We start from the raw sequence: 18136 nt of genomic DNA, 5'->3' as shown, positions 1-18136 counted from the left end.
CAACATAAACCCATGTCACACCCTGGCCTAACCAAATAATTAAAGAAAACACAAAATACTAAGACCAAGGCGTGACACACTGCTGCTCAAGAAAATTAGAACAATCCTAAAAAAAGTTTTGATGCAGTTGCAAAGTAACTAAAAAGCAACATTCCCCAAGAGAGGATGGCTTTCACTTCAGCAGTGATGAATTCATGAACTTCTTAGACGAAAATCATGATCATTAGTAGGCAAATTACGGATTCCTCTTTGAATCTGCGTATTTCTCCAAAGTGCAGTTGTCCTGAGTCTGCCAGGACCTGCCATCAATGGAGACACTCAAGGTTTTTGATCCTGTATCTCTCGACACATTCATAAAAATAGTCATGGCCTCTAAACCTTCAAGCTCCAGATGTGTACCAAACTCACTAAAAGTAGAATGGTTACATGCTCCTAACCAACTGTGTTATTTCGTTCATTTTTTTGGTTTGTAACTTATTTTGTACATAATGTTGCTGCTACCGTCTCATGACCAAAAAGAGGTTCTGGACAGAACAGCGATTATTCACCAAGAACTGGAAGAAGCTTTTTCCTTTAACGAGTCCGAGGATATACAGCTTTCCCGGTAAGAGGCCCAAATCTCTGTCATTTGCATGAATAGATGGAGAAAAATTAGGTCAAACTGACTTCTGAGAATTTGTAAGCGAGCAAGTAAACCCCCACTGCCATCTGTTATATTGGCAAAGGTGCAATCATTGGAAAATAAAATGGATGACCTACAAGCAAGATTATCCCACCAACGGGACATTAAAGACTGTAACATCTTATGTTTCACTGAGTCGTGGCTGAACAACGACATGACTAACATACAGCTGGCATGTTATACACTGCATCAGCAGGATAGAACAGCAGCCTCTGGTAAGACATGGGGTGGCGGTCCATGTATATTTGTAAACAGCTAGTGCACAATATCTAAGGAAGTCTCGAGGTTTTGCTAGTTGAGGTAGAGTATCTCATAAGCTGTAGACCACACTATCTTCCTACAGAGTTTTCAGTTGTATTTTTCATAGGTGTCTATATACCACCACAGACCGAAGATGGCACTAAGACTGCACTCAATGAGCTGTATACCACCATAAGTAAACAGGAAAATGCTCATCCAGCGGTGGCGATCCGAGTGGCCAGGGACTTCAATGCAGGAAAACTTAAACCCGTTATACCAAATTTCTTCCAGCACGTTAAATGTGCAACCGGAGGGAAAAAAACTCAACATCATCTGAGGGAGAGAGACGTCAGTACAGCACTAAGATTGAATCATGCTTCACTGGCTCCGATGCTCATCGGGTGTGGCAGGGCTTGCCAACTATTACAGACGACAAAGGGAATCACGGCAGAGAGCTTCCCAGTGACACGAGCCTACCAGGTAAATAACTTCTATGCTCGCTTCGAGGCAAGTAACTCTTAAACATGCATGAGAGCATCAGCTGTTCTGGACGACTGCGTGGTCACGCTCTCTGCAGCCGATGTGAGTAAGAACTTTAAACAGGTCAACATTCGCAAGGCCGCAGGGCCAGATGGATGACCAGGATGTGTACTCCAAGCATGCGCTGACCAACTGGCAAGTGTCTTCACTGACATTTTAAAACCTCTCCCTGTCGGAGTCTTTAATACCAACATGTTTCAAGCAGACCACCATAATCCCTGTGTCCAAGAACACTAAGGTAACCTGCCTAAATGAATACCGACCCATAGCAATCACATCTGTAGCCATGAAGTGCTTTGAATGGCTAGTCATGGCTCACTTCAACACCATTATCCCAGGAACCCTAGACCCACTCTAATTTGCATACCGCTCTAACAGATCCACAGATGGTGCAATCTCTATTACATTCCACACTGCCCTTTCCCACCTGGACAAAAGGAACACCTATGTGAGAATGCTATTCATTGACTTCAGCTCAGCGTTCAACACCATAGTGCCCTCAAAGCTCATCACTAAGCTAAGGACCCTGGGACTAAACACCTCCCTCTGCAACTGGATCCTAGACGTCCTGACGGGCCGCTCCCAGGTGGTAAGGGTATGGCCATAACAACACATCCGCCACGCTGATCCTCAACAATGTGGCCCCTCAGGGGTGTATGCTCAGTCCCCACCTGTACTCCCTGTTCATTCATGACTGCACGGCCAGGAACGACTCCAACAGCATCATTAAGTTTGCCGACCACAAAAGAATGGTAGGCCTGATCACTGACAATGACAAGACAGCCTATAGGGAGGAGGTCAGAGACCTGGCCATGTGGTGCAAGGACAACAACCTCTCCCTCAATGTGATCAAGACAAAGGAGGTAATTGTGGACTACAGGAAAAGGAGGACCGAGCACACCCCCATTCTCATCGATGGGGCTGTAGTGCAGCATGGTTGAGAGCTTCAAGTTCCTTGGTGTTCACATCAACAACAAACGAACATGGTTCAAGCACACCAAGACAGTCTTGAAGAGGGCACGACAAACCCTATTCCCCCTCAGGAGACTGAAAAAGTTTGTCATTGGTCCCTATATCCTCAAAAGGTTCTACAGCTGCACCATTGATAGCATCCTGACTGGTTGCATCGCTGCCTGGTATGGCAAATGCTCGGCCTCCGACTGCAAGGCACTACAGACGGTAGTGCTAACGGCCCAGTATATCACTGGGGACAAGTTTCCTGGCATTCAAGAGCTTTATATCAGGTGGTGTCAGAGGAAGGGCCAAAAAATTGTCAAAGACTTCAGCCGCCCTAGTCATAGACTGTTCTCTCTGCTACCGCATGGCAAGTGATACCGGAGCGCCAAGTCTAGGACCAAAAGGCTTCTTAAAAGCTATTACCCTAAAGCCATAAGACTCCTGAACATTTAATCAAATGGCTACCCATACTATTTGCATTGCTCCCCCCCTTTTAAGCAGCAGCTACTCTCTGTTTTTATCTATGTATAGTCACCTTAATAACTCCTACATATGACCTCAATATCCTCAAGTAACCGGTGCCCCTTCACATTGACTCTGTACCGGTACCCCCTGTTTACAGCCTCGCTATTGTTATTTTACTGCTGCTCTTGAATTATTTGTTACTTTTATTTCTTATTCTTATTTTTATTTTATTTTTTAAACTGCATTGTTGGTTAATTGTGGGCTTGTAAGTAAGCATTTCACTGTAAGGTGTTGAATTCGGCGCAACACATGTTGAATTCGGAGCATGTGACAAATAACATTCGATTTGAGTAATAAAGCCTCTCTTGAAAAAGCCAAACCTTGACCCGGAAAATGTAAGCAACTATCGGCATATGTCGAATCTCCCATTCCTCTCAAACATTTTAGAAAAAGCTGTTGCGCAACAACTCAATGCCTTCCAGAAGACAAACAATGTCTGAAATGCTTCAGTCTGATTTTAGACCCCATCATAGCACTGACACTTGTGAAGGTGGTTTTAATGGCATCAGACTGAGGCTCTGCATCTGTCCTCTTTCTCCTAGACCTTAGTGCTGCTTTTGACACCATCGATCACCACATTGTTTTGGAGAATTTGGAAACCCAAATTGGTCTACACGGACAAGTTCTTGCCTGGTTTAGATCTTATGTGTCGGAAAGACATCAGTTCGTCTCTGTGTATGGTTTGTCCTCTGACAAATCAATTGTAAGCGTCGGTGTTCCTCAGGGTTCCGTTTTAGGACCGCTATTGTTTTCAATATATATTCTACCTCTTGGTGATGTCTGTCAGAAACACAATGTCAACATTCACTGCTATACGGACGACACACAGCTGTACATTTTGATGAAACATGGTGAAGCCCCAACATTGCATATCCTGGAAGCATTTGTTTCAGACATAAGGAAATGGGTGGCCGCAAATGTGTTACTTTTAAACTCGGACAAAACAGAGATGCTAGTTCTAGGTCTCAAGAAAGAAAGAAATCTGTTTTTTTCCATCTTCGTAAAATTGCAGAAAAACCATGCTTTTGTCATTTCTAGATTAGCCTACTGCAATGCTCTACTATCCGGCTACAAAGCACTAAATACATTTCAGTTAGTGCTAAACACAGCTGCTAGAATCTTGACTAGAACCCAACAATTTGATCATATTACTCTAGTGCTAGCCTCTCTACACTGACGTTTGAACATCTTGAAGAACAATCTGGCCTTAAATGGCCATATACTCCACCTGGTTGGCCCTGTCCGGGGGTATAGTTCTCTCTCTCTTTCTCTTCTCTCTGAGGACCTGAGCTCTAGAACCATGGCTCAGGACTACCTGGCCTGATTACTCCTTGCTGTGCATAGGCCACCTGTTCCACCTTGCTGCTCCAGTTTCAACTGTTCTGCCAGTGGCTATGGAACCCTGACCTTGTCCCAGACCTGCTTCCTTGTTCCGGACCTGCGGTTCTTGACACCCTCTCTCTGCCGCACCTGTTGTCTCTAACTCTGAATGATCGGCTATGAAAATCCAACTGACATTTACTCCTAAGGTGCTGACCTGTTGCACCCTCTACAACCACTGAGATTATTATTATCTGACGCTGCTGGTCATCTATGAACATCCTGGCCATGTTCTGTTATAATCTCCACCCAGCACAGCCAGAAAAGGACTGGCCACCCCTCAGAGCCTGGTTCCTCTCTAGGTTTCTACCTAAAATCTTGCCTTTCTAGGGAGTTTTTCCTAGCCACTGTATTGGGGTTTTAGGCTGTGTTTCTGTATAGCACTTTATGACATCTGCTGATGTAAAAGGACTTCATAAATACATTTGATTGATTCCTGGTTCCCGATGGATCTATAGACTCCCGATGGATCTATCCACAAAGTTCCCGATGGATCAACCCAGTTCCAGGTGGATCTACCCAGTTTCAGGTGGATCTAAACAGTCCCAGGTGGATCTACCCAGTCCCAGGTGGATCTAAAAAGTCCCAGGTGGATCTACCCAGTTCCAGGTGGATCTACCCAGTCCCAGGTGGATCTAAACAGTCCCAGGTGGATCTACCCAGTTCCAGGTGGATCTACCCAGTCCCAGGTGGATCTAAAAAGTCCCAGGTGGATCTAAAAAGTCCCAGGTGGATCTACCCAGTCCCAGGTGGATCTACCCAGTCCCAGGTGGATCTAAACAGTCCCAGGTGGATCTAAACAGTCCCAGGTGGATCTAAACAGTCCCAGGTGGATCTACCCAGTCCCAGGTGGATCTAAACAGTCCCAGGTGGATCTACCCAGTTCCAGGTGGATCTACCCAGTCCCAGGTGGATCTAAACAGTCCCAGGTGGATCTAAACAGTCCCAGGTGGATCTAAACAGTCCCAGGTGGATCTACCCAGTCCCAGGTGGATCTACCCAGTTCCAGGTGGATCTAAACAGTCCCAGGTGGATCTAAACAGTCCCAGGTGGATCTACCCAGTTCCAGGTGGATCTAAACAGTCCCAGGTGGATCTACCCAGTCCCAGGTGGATCTAAACAGTCCCAGGTGGATCTAAACAGTCCCAGGTGGATCTACCCAGTCCCAGGTGGATCTAAACAGTCCCAGGTGGATCTAAACAGTCCCAGGTGGATCTACCCAGTCCCAGGTGGATCTAAACAGTCCCAGGTGGATCTAAAAAGTCCCAGGTGGATCTACCCAGTTCCAGGTGGATCTAAACAGTCCCAGGTGGATCTAAACAGTCCCAGGTGGATCTACCCAGTTCCAGGTGGATCTAAACAGTTCCAGGTGGATCTACCCAGTTCCAGGTGGATCTACCCAGTTCCAGGTGGATCTACCCAGTTCCAGGTGGATCTAAACAGTTCCAGGTGGATCTACCCAGTTCCAGGTGGATTGCATCAGCCTGCTTTTATCACAGGGAAAGCTAACTAACTGACTGACCGGCTGCCAGATTTCCTAGATTTTTCAAAGCTGATGTCAAAGAGCTCTGACTCAGAGCTCTGACCAAATTAACAAGAAGATAAAACTAATGAACCAAACTGGAGAATGGGATTATGTTTAGTGATCAACTTAAAATAGCAGCCCTGGACAGGGGTGACGAAAGAGGCATGTGAAGAGGGTTGACATGGCCTGTGGTGGGCAGCAGGCCCAGAACACACCACAACACCATAGGGGTAGTCTAGTGCCACAGTAACACCATAGGGGAAGTATATACACACAGTAACACCATACACTAGTCAATACCCACAGTAACACCATAGGGTTAGTCTATACCCACAGTAACACCATAATAGTAGTCAATACCCACAGTAACAACCATAGGGGTAGTCAAGTCCCACAGTAACAACCATAGGGTTAGTCTATACCCACAGTAACACCATAATAGTAGTCTATACCCACAGTAACACCATAATAGTAGTCTATACCCACAGTGACATCATAGAGGTAGTCTAGTCCCACAGTAACACCATAGGGGTAGTCTATACCCACAGTAACACCATAGGGGTAGTCAAGTCCCACAGTAACACCATATAGGTATTCCAGTCCCACAGTAACACCATAATAGTAGTCTAGTCCCGCAGTAACACCATAGGGGTAGTCTATACCCACAGTAACACCATAATAGTAGTCTATACCCACAGTAACAACCATATATACCCACAGTAACAACCATAGAGGTAGTCAAGTCCCACAGTAACACCATATAGGTATTCCAGTCCCACAGTAACACCATAGGGGTAGTCTAGTCCCGCAGTAACACCAAAGGGGTAGTCTAGTCCCTCAGTAAAACCATAGGGGTAGTCTATACCCACAGTAACACCATAGGGGTAGTCTATACCCACAGTAACACCAAAGGGATAGTCTAGTCCCACAGTAACACCATAATAGTAGTCTATACCCACAGTAACACCATAGGGGTAATCTAGTCCCACAGTAACACCATGGAGGTAGTCTATACCCACAGTAACACCATAGGGGTAATCTAGTCCCACAGTAACACCATGGAGGTAGTCTATACCCACAGTAACACCATAGGGGTAGTCTATACCCACAGTAACACCATAGGGGTAGTCTATACCCACAGTAACACCAAAGGGATAGTCTAGTCCCACAGTAACACCATAATAGTAGTCTATACCCACAGTAACACCATAGGGGTAGTCTATACCCACAGTAACACCATAGGGGTAGTCTATACCCACAGTAACACCATGGAGGTAGTCTATACCCACAGTAACACCATAGGGGTAGTCTAGTCCCACAGTAACACCATAGGGGTAGTCTATACCCACAGTAACACCATAGGGGTAGTCTATACCCACAGTAACACCAAAGGGATAGTCTAGTCCCACAGTAACACCATAATAGTAGTCTATACCCACAGCAACACCATAGGGGTAGTCTATACCCACAGTAACACCATAGGGGTAGTCTATACCCACAGTAACACCAAAGGGATAGTCTAGTCCCACAGTAACACCATAATAGTAGTCTATAACCACAGTAACACCATAGGGGTAGTCTAGTCCCACAGTAACACCATAGGGGTAGTCTATAACCACAGTAACACCATAGGGGTAGTCTAGTCCCACAGTAACACCATAATAGTAGTCTATACCCACAGTAACACCATAATAGTAGTCTATACCCACAGTAACAACCATATATACCCACAGTAACAACCATAGAGGTAGTCAAGTCCCACAGTAACACCATATAGGTATTCCAGTCCCACAGTAACACCATAGGGGTAGTCTAGTCCCGCAGTAACACCAAAGGGGTAGTCTAGTCCCTCAGTAAAACCATAGGGGTAGTCTATACCCACAGTAACACCATAGGGGTAGTCTATACCCACAGTAACACCAAAGGGATAGTCTAGTCCCACAGTAACACCATAATAGTAGTCTATACCCACAGTGACATCATAGAGGTAGTCTCACAGTAACACCATAATAGTAGTCTATACCCACAGTAACAACATCGGGGTAGTCTAGTCCCACAGTAACACCATAATAGTAGTCTATACCCACATTAACACCATAGGGGTAGTCTATACCCACAGTAACACCATAGTGGTAGTCAAGTCCCACAGTAACACCATAATAGTAGTCTATACCCACAGTAACACCATAGGGGTAGTCTAGTCCCACAGTAACACCATAATAGTAGTCTATACCCACAGTAACAACATAGGGGTAGTCTAGTCCCACAGTAACACCATAATAGTAGTCTATACCCACAGTAACACCATAGGGGTAGTCTATACCCACAGTAACACCATAGAGGTAATCTAGTCCCACAGTAACACCATGGAGGTAGTCTATACCCACAGTAACACCATAGGGGTAGTCTATACCCACAGTAACACCATAGAGGTAATCTAGTCCCACAGTAACACCATAGGGGTAGTCTATACCCACAGTAACACCATAGGGGTAGTCTATACCCACAGTAACACCATAGGGGTAGTCTAGTCCCACAGTAACACCATAATAGTAGTCTATACCCACAGTAACACCATAGGGGTAGTCTATACCCACAGTAACACCATAGGGGTAGTCTATACCCACAGTAACACCATAGGGGTAGTCTAGTCCCACAGTAACACCATAATAGTAGTCTATACCCACAGTAACACCATAGGGGTAGTCTATACCCACAGTAACACCATAGGGGTAGTCTAGTCCCACAGTAACACCATAGGGGTAGTCTAGTCCCACAGTAACACCATAATAGTAGTCTATACCCACAGTGACATCATAGAGGTAGTCTAGTCCCACAGTAAAACCATAGGGGTAGTCTATAACCACAGTAACACCATAGGGGTAGTCTAGTCCCACAGTAACACCATAGGGGTAGTCTAGTCCCACAGTAACACCATAATAGTAGTCTATACCCACAGTGACATCATAGAGGTAGTCTAGTCCCACAGTAACACCATAATAGTAGTCTATACCCACAGTAACACCATAGGGGTAGTCTATACCCACAGTAACACCATAGGGGTAGTCTAGTCCCACAGTAACACCATAATAGTAGTCTATACCCACAGTAACACCATAGGGCTAGTCTATACCCACAGTAACACCATAGGGGTAGTCAAGTCCCACAGTAACACCATAATAGTAGTCTATACCCACAGTAACACCATAATAGTAGTCTATACCCACAGTAACACCATAATAGTAGTCTATACCCACAGTAACAACATAGGGGTAGTCTAGTCCCACAGTAACACCATAGGGGTAGTCTAGTCCCACAGTAACACCATAGGGGTAGTCTATACCCACAGTAACAACCATATATACCCACAGTAACAACAATAGAGGTAGTCTAGTCCCACAGTAACACCATAGAGGTATTCTAGTCCCACAGTAACACCATAGGGGTAGTCTAGTCCCACAGTAACAACCATAAGGGTAGTCTAGTCCCACAGTAACATCATAGGGGTAGTCTATACCCACAGTAACACCATAGGGGTAGTCTAGTCCCGCAGTAAAACCATAGGGGTAGTCTAGTCCCGCAGTAACACCATAGAGGTAGTCTATACCCACAGTAACACCATAGGGGTAGTCTAGTCCCTCAGTAAAACCATAGGGGTAGTCTAGTCCCACAGTAACACCATAGGGGTAGTCTAGTCCCGCAGTAAAACCATAGGGGTAGTCTATACCCACAGTAACACCATAGAGGTAGTCTATACCCACAGTAACACCATAGGGGTAGTCTAGTCCCACAGTAACACCATAGGGGTAGTCTAGTTCCACAGTAAAACCATAGAGGTAGTCTAGTCCCGCAGTAACACCATAGAGGTAGTCTAGTCCCTCAGTAAAACCATAGGGGTAGTCTAGTAACAGAGTAACACCATAGGGGTAGTCTAGTTCCACAGTAACACCCTAGGGGTAGTCTAGTTCCACAGTAAAACCATAGAGGTAGTCTAGTCCCGCAGTAACACCATAGAGGTAGTCTAGTCCCTCAGTAAAACCATAGGGGTAGTCTAGTCCCACAGTAACACCATAGGGGTAGTCTAGTCCCGCAGTAAAACCATAGGGGTAGTCTATACCCACAGTAACACCATAGAGGTAGTCTATACCCACAGTAACACCATAGGGGTAGTCTAGTCCCACAGTAACACCATAGGGGTAGTCTAGTTCCACAGTAAAACCATAGAGGTAGTCTAGTCCCGCAGTAACACCATAGAGGTAGTCTAGTCCCTCAGTAAAACCATAGGGGTAGTCTAGTAACAGAGTAACACCATAGGGGTAGCCTAGTTCCACAGTAACACCATAGGGGTAGTCTAGTTCCACAGTAACACCATAGGGGTAGTCTAGTTCCACAGTAAAACCATAGGGGTAGTCTAGTCCCACAGTAACACCATAGGGGTAGTCTAGTAACAGAGTAACACCATAGACTAATATAGCAGGTGTGATAATGAGTGGACAGCTGGAGCCAGACTGATATCGCTGGTGTGATCATGAGTGGACAGCTAGAGCCAGACTGATATAGCTGGTGTGATGATGAGTGGACAGCTAGAGAAGGAGACTATGTGACTAGACAGCCTTCATGGGGTTTCGCTCACTAAAAGCCTGATGGGTGATTATTCAAGGGCTAGGGTATTTACACACAGCTGTGTAAGGGATTCACTCATATGTAAACACAACTGCACAAGGATAGAATAGATAGGCATATAGAGACAGAGACAGAGAGAGAGACACAGACAGATAGGCAGACAGACACAGACAGACAGACAGACAGACAGACAGACAGACAGACAGACAGGCAGGCAGGCAGACAGGCAGACAGGCAGGCAGGCAGGCAGGCAGGCAGGCAGGCAGGCAGACAGACAGACAGACAGACAGACAGACAGACAGACAGACAGACAGACAGGCAGACAGACAGACAGACAGACAGACAGACAGACAGACAGACAGACAGACAGACAGACAGACAGACAGACAGACAGACAGATAGGCAGACAGACAGACAGACAGACAGACAGACAGACAGACAGACAGACAGACAGACCTGTACGATCTCCAGCATCTCTGCCTTGCTGATGTATCCGTTCCCGTCCAGGTCGTACATGCTGAAGGCCCACTTCAGTTTTTGGTCCAGGCGGCCGCGCGACGTGACGCTCAGAGCGATGATGAACTCCCGGAAGTCTATGGTGCCGTCCCCGTTTGCGTCGAAGGTGCGGAAGACGTGCTCTGCGAACTTGGAGGCGTCTCCGTAAGGGAAGAAGTTACCGTAGATCTTCTTAAACTCCTCCATGGAGAGGTTCCCGCTGGGGCAGTCTCTCAGGAAGCCCTTATACCACTCCTGGATCTCAGCTTCGGTGAAGTCTGTGCTCTCCAGCAGATCCTGCATCACCTCTGGGCGGAGTTTGCTGTTCTGCTTCCCCATTTTAGATGTTTTGGTGGCCTTGAAGGGAGAGGAAGGGGGTAGAGAGAGAGAGAGATGGAGGGAGAGAGTGATTAGTTGTCATTCAGCTTCTCAACTGAGCTTGTTCAATGGGTCAGAGAGAGAGAACGAGGGAGAGAGAGAGAGAACAAGGGAGAGAGAGAAAGAGGGAGAAAGAGAGAGAAAGAGGGAGAGAGACAAGTAACTGATTTACGCAGGTTTGTGTTGATACCTGACAAAAATAATTGGGCAATGTTCAGGGGAACATTATGCCTCTACATTATACCTTGGGCAATGGTCCCCTTTCGAACAGCTACATTTATTCACATTTTTGGCAGCATTTGCCTTTAATATAATCATTGCTTAGACTCAACTGAGCGAGAAACATTCACCTTTGACCCTATTGTTGTGATAATTGTCATGGTAACCTGATGTTACAGCAAGCTCTGCATTATTCTGACAGAAAGGCAGTGCATTCATTTCTTCACATTCACAACAGTAAATTAACAGCTCGCCATAATTGTAAAAAATGAGTAAATAACGACTTTGTATCCAATGACATCCTATTCAGAGCTGGGGGAAGGATTGGGTGACCCTCCCACTGTTCAATATGGACGCCGCTGTGGAGGATGGACATACTGGGCTGCTGAACACTTTATCAACTGTTTTAAACAGGGGAACACAATGCTTCACACATTATACCTTGATATAAAGGTACAGGGGAACATTAGACCTCTACATTATACCTTGATATAAAGGTACAGGGGAACATTAGACCTCTATATTATACCTTGATATAAAGGTACAGGGGAACATTAGACCTCTATATTATACCTTGATATAAAGGTACAGGGGAACATTAGACCTCATTATACCTTGATATAAAGGTACAGGGGAACATTAGACCTCATTATACCTTGATATAAAGGTACAGGGGAACATTAGACCTCTACATTAGACCTTGATATAAAGGTACAGGGGAACATTAGACCTCTACATTATACCTTGATATAAAGGTACAGGGGAACATTAGACATCTACATTATACCTTGATATAAAGGTACAGGGGAACATTAGACATCTACATTATACCTTGATATAAAGGTACAGGGGAACATTATACCTCTACATTATACCTTGATATAAAGGTACAGGGGAACATTAGACCTCTACATTATACCTTGATATAAAGGTACAGGGGAACATTAGACCTCTACATTATACCTTGATATAAAGGTACAGGGGAACATTAGACCTCAACATTATACCTTGATATATAGGTACAGGGGAACATTAGACCTCTATATTATACCTTGATATAAAGGTACAGGGGAACATTAGACCTCATTATACCTTGATATAAAGGTACAGGGGAACATTAGACCTCAACATTATACCTTGATATAAAGGTACAGGGGAACATTATGCCTCTAAATTGTACCTTGACATAAAGGTACAGGGGAACATTATACCTTGATATAAAGGTACAGGGGAACATTAGACCTCCACATTATACCTTGATATAAAGGTTCAGGGGAACATTAGACCTTGATATAAAGTTACAGGGGAACATTAGGCCTCTACATTATACCTTGATATAAAGGTACAGGGGAACATTAGACCTCTACATTATACCTTGATATAAAGGTACAGGGGAACATTAGACCTCAACATTATACCTTGATATAAAGGTACAGGGGAACATTATGCCTCTAAATTGTACCTTGATATAAAGGTACAGGGGAACATTAGACCTCTACATTATACCTTGATATAAAGGTACAGGGGAACATTAGACCTCTACATTATACCCTGATATAAAGGTATAGGGGAACATTAGACCTCTACATTATACCTTGATATAAAGGTACAGGGGAACATTAGACCTCTACATTATACCCTGATATAAAGGTACAGGGGAACATTAGACCTCTACATTATACCTTGACATAAAGGTACAGGGGAACATTAGACCTCTACATTATACCTTGATCTAAAGGTACAGGGGAACATTAGACCTCTACATTATACCTTGACATAAAGGTACAGGGGAACATTATACCTTGATATAAAGGTACAGGGGAACATTAGGCCTCTACATTATACCTTGATATAAAGGTACAGGGGAACATTAGACCTCTACATTATACCTTGATATAAAGGTACAGGGGAACATTAGACCTCTACATTATACCTTGATATAAAGGTACAGGGGAACATTAGACATCTACATTATACCTTGATATAAAGGTACAGGGGAACATTAGACCTCAACATTATACCTTGATATAAAGGTACAGGGGAACATTATGCCTCTAAATTGTACCTTGATATAAAGGTACAGGGGAACATTATACCCTGATATAAAGTTACAGGGGAACATTATGCCTCATTATACCTTGATATAAAGGTATAGGGGAACATTAGACCTTGATATAAAGGTACAGGGGAACATTGGACCTCATTATACCTTGATATAAAGGTACAGGGGGACATTATACCTCTACATTATACCTTGATATAAAGGTACAGAGGAACATTAGACCTCTACATTATACCTTGATCTAAAGGTACAGGGGAACATTAGACCTCTACATTATACCTTGACATAAAGGTACAGGGGAACATTATACCTTGATATAAAGGTACAGGGGAACATTAGACCTCCACATTATACCTTGATATAAAGGTTCAGGGGAACATTATACCTTGATATAAAGGTACAGGGGAACATTAGACCTCTACATTATACCTTGATATAAAGGTACAGGGGACCATTAGACCTCTACATTATACCCTGATATAAAGGTATAGGGGAACATTAGACCTCTACATTATACCTTGATATAAAGGTACAGGGGAACATTAGACCTCTACATTATATATACCCTGATATAAAGGTACAGGGGAACATTAGACCTCTACATTATACCTTGACATAAAGGTACAGGGGAACATTAGACCTCTACATTATACCTTGATCTAAAGGTACAGGGGAACATTAGACCTCCACATTATACCTTGATATAAAGGTACAGGGGATCATTAGACCTCAACATTATACCTTGATATAAAGGTTCAGGGGAACATTAGACCTCTACATTATACCCTGATATAAAGGTACAGGGGAACATTAGACCTCTACATTATACCCTGATATAAAGGTATAGGGGAACATTAGACCTCTACATTATACCTTGATATAAAGGTACAGGGGAACATTAGACCTCTACATTATACCTTGATATAAAGGTACAGGGGAACATTAGACCTCTACATTATACCCTGATATAAAGGTACAGGGGAACATTAGACCTCTACATTATACCCTGATATAAAGGTATAGGGGAACATTAGACCTCTACATTATACCTTGATCTAAAGGTACAGGGGAACATTAGAACTCTACATTATACCTTGATATAAAGGTACAGGGGAACATTAGACCTCTACATTATACCCTGATATAAAGGTACAGGGGAACATTAGACCTCTACATTATACCTTGATATAAAGGTACAGGGGAACATTAGACCTCTACATTATACCCTGATATAAAGGTACGGGGGAACATTAGACCTCTACATTATACCTTGACATAAAGGTACAGGGGAACATTATACCTTGATATAAAGGTACAGGGGAACATTAGACCTCCACATTATACCTTGATATAAAGGTACAGGGGAACATTAGACCTCCACATTATACCTTGATATAAAGGTTCAGGGGAACATTAGACCTCTACATTATACCCTGATATAAAGGTACAGGGGAACATTAGACCTCTACATTATACCCTGATATAAAGGTATAGGGGAACATTAGACCTCTACATTATACCTTGATCTAAAGGTACAGGGGAACATTATACCTCTACATTATACCTTGATATAAAGGTACAGGGGAACATTAGACCTCTACATTATACCCTGATATAAAGGTACAAGGGAACATTAGACCTCTACATTATACCTGATATAAAGGTACAGGGAACATTAGACCTCTACATTATACCTTGATCTAAAGGTACAGGGGAACATTAGACCTCTACATTATACCTTGATATAAAGGTACAGGGGAACATTAGACCTCTACATTATACCCTGATATAAAGGTACAGGGGAACATTAGACCTCTACATTATACCTTGATATAAAGGTACAGGGAACATTAGACCTCTACATTATACCCTGATATAAAGGTACAGGGAACATTAGACCTCTACATTATACCCTGATATAAAGGTACAGGGGAACATTAGACCTCTACATTATACCCTGATATAAAGGTACAGGGGAACATTAGACCTCTACATTATACCTTGATATAAAGGTACAGGGGAACATTATACCTTGATATAAAGGTACAGGGAACATTAGGTCTCATTATACCTTGATATAAAGGTACAGGGGAACATTAGACCTCATTATACCTTGATATAAAGGTACAGGGGAACATTAGACCTCCACATTATACCATTATATGCCATTGATATGATATAAAGGTACAGGGGAACATTAGACCTCTACATTATACCCTGATATAAAGGTACAGGGGAACATTAGACCTCTACATTATACTTGATATAAATACCATTGCAGGGGAACATTAGGCCCCCATTATACCTTGATATAAAGGTACAGGGAACATTAGGCCTCATTATGCCTTGATATAAAGGTACAGGGGAACATTAGGCCTCATTATACCTTGATATAAAGGTACATGGGAACATTAGACCTCTACATTATACCCTGATATAAAGGTACAGGGGAACATTAGACCTCTACATTATACCTTGATCTAAAGGTACAGGGGAACATTAGACCTCTACATTATACCTTGATATAAAGGTACAGGGGAACATTAGACCTCTACATTATACCTTGATATAAATAGGGGAACATTAGACCTCTACATTATACCCTTGATATAAAGGTACAGGGGAACATTAGACCTCTACATTATACCTTGATATAAAGGTACAGGGGAACATTAGACCTCTACATTATACCTTGATATAAAGGTACAGGGAACATTAGACCTCTACATTATACCTTGATATAAAGGTACAGGGGAACATTAGACCTCTACATTATACCTTGATATAAAGGTACAGGGGAACATTAGACCTCTACATTATACCTTGATATAAAGGTACAGGGGAACATTAGACCTCTACATTAAAGGTACCTTGATATAAAGGTACAGGGGAACATTAGACCTCTACATTATACCTTGATATAAAGGTACAGGGGAACATTAGGTACAGGGGAACTCTACATTATACCTTGATATAAAGGTACAGGGGAACATTAGACCTCTACATTATACCTTGATATATAAGGTACAGGGAACATTAGACCTCTACATTATACCATTATACCCTGATATAAAGGTACAGGGGAACATTAGACCTCTACATTATACCCTGATATAAAGGTATAGGGGAACATTAGACCTCTACATTATACCTTGATCTAAAGGTACAGGGGAACATTAGACCTCTACATTATACCTTGATATAAAGGTACAGGGGAACATTAGACCTCTACATTATACCCTGATATAAAGGTACAGGGGAACATTAGACCTCTACATTATACCTTGATATAAAGGTACAGGGGAACATTAGACCTCTACATTATACCTGAACATTAGACCTCTACATTATACCCTGATATAAAGGTACAGGGGAACATTAGACCTCTACATTATACCCTGATATAAAGGTACAGGGGAACATTAGACCTCTACATTATACCCTGATATAAAGGTAGACCTCTACATTATACCTTGATATAAAGGTACAGGGGAACATTATACCTTGATATAAAGGTACAGGGGAACATTAGGTCTCATTATACCTTGATATAAAGGTACAGGGGAACATTAGGCCTCATTATGCCTTGATATAAAGGTACAGGGGAACAGGGGAACATTAGGCGTCATTATGCCTTGATATAAAGGTACAGGGGAACATTAGACCTCTACATTATACCTTGATATAAAGGTACAGGGGAACATTAGACCTCTACATTATACCTTGATCTAAAGGTACAGGGGAACATTAGGCCTCATTATACCTTGATATAAAGGTACAGGGGAACATTAGGCCTCATTAGACCTTGATCTAAAGGTACAGGGGAACATTAGGCCTCTACATTATACCTTGATATAAAGGTACAGGGGAACATTAGACCTCTACATTGTACCTTGATATAAAGGTACAGGGGAACATTAGACCTCTACATTATACCTTGATATAAAGGTACAGGGGATCATTAGACCTCCACATTATACCTTGATATAAAGGTACAGGGGAACATTAGACCTCCACATTATACCTTGATATAAAGGTACAGGGGAACATTAGACCTCTACATTATACCTTGATATAAAGGTACAGGGGAACATTAGACCTCTACATTATACCCTGATATAAAGGTATTACCTCCATTATACCCTGATATAAAGGTATAGGGAACATTAGACCTCTACATTATACCTTGATCTAAAGGTACAGGGGAACATTATACCTCTACATTATACCTTGATCTAAAGGTACAGGGGAACATTAGACCTCTACATTATACCCTGATATAAAGGTACAGGGGAACATTAGACCTCTACATTATACCCTGATATAAAGGTATAGGGGAACATTAGACCTCTACATTATACCTTGATCTAAAGGTACAGGGGAACATTAGACCTCTACATTATACCTTGATATAAAGGTACAGGGGAACATTAGACCTCTACATTATACCCTGATATAAAGGTACAGGGGAACATTAGACCTCTACATTATACCTTGATATAAAGGTACA

The 18136-nt window shown here is 42.9% G+C and overlaps 1 protein-coding gene across 13 annotated transcripts in view; it reads right to left on the bottom strand.

Moving 5' to 3' along the window:
• Positions 1-18136, bottom strand: part of LOC118384038 (neurocalcin-delta A) — a 78902-nt gene that overhangs the window by 12746 nt on the left and 48020 nt on the right. For all 13 annotated transcript variants that reach the window (XR_008069598.1, XR_008069601.1, XR_008069603.1 and 10 more), the window contains exon 2: positions 10929-11324. Coding sequence is in view for 2 of the 13 variants with exons in the window: in XM_052469093.1 (XP_052325053.1) it covers positions 10929-11306 (378 nt within the window). In the remaining 11 variants the exon portion in view is untranslated. The remainder of the gene's footprint in view (positions 1-10928; positions 11325-18136) is intronic.

Source organism: Oncorhynchus keta, chromosome 19 (assembly GCF_023373465.1).
Source record: "Oncorhynchus keta strain PuntledgeMale-10-30-2019 chromosome 19, Oket_V2, whole genome shotgun sequence".
NCBI lineage: Eukaryota > Metazoa > Chordata > Actinopteri > Salmoniformes > Salmonidae > Oncorhynchus > Oncorhynchus keta.
The sequence above is the reverse complement of the archived record's forward strand: the minus strand, read 5'-3'. Positions and strand labels throughout refer to the sequence as shown.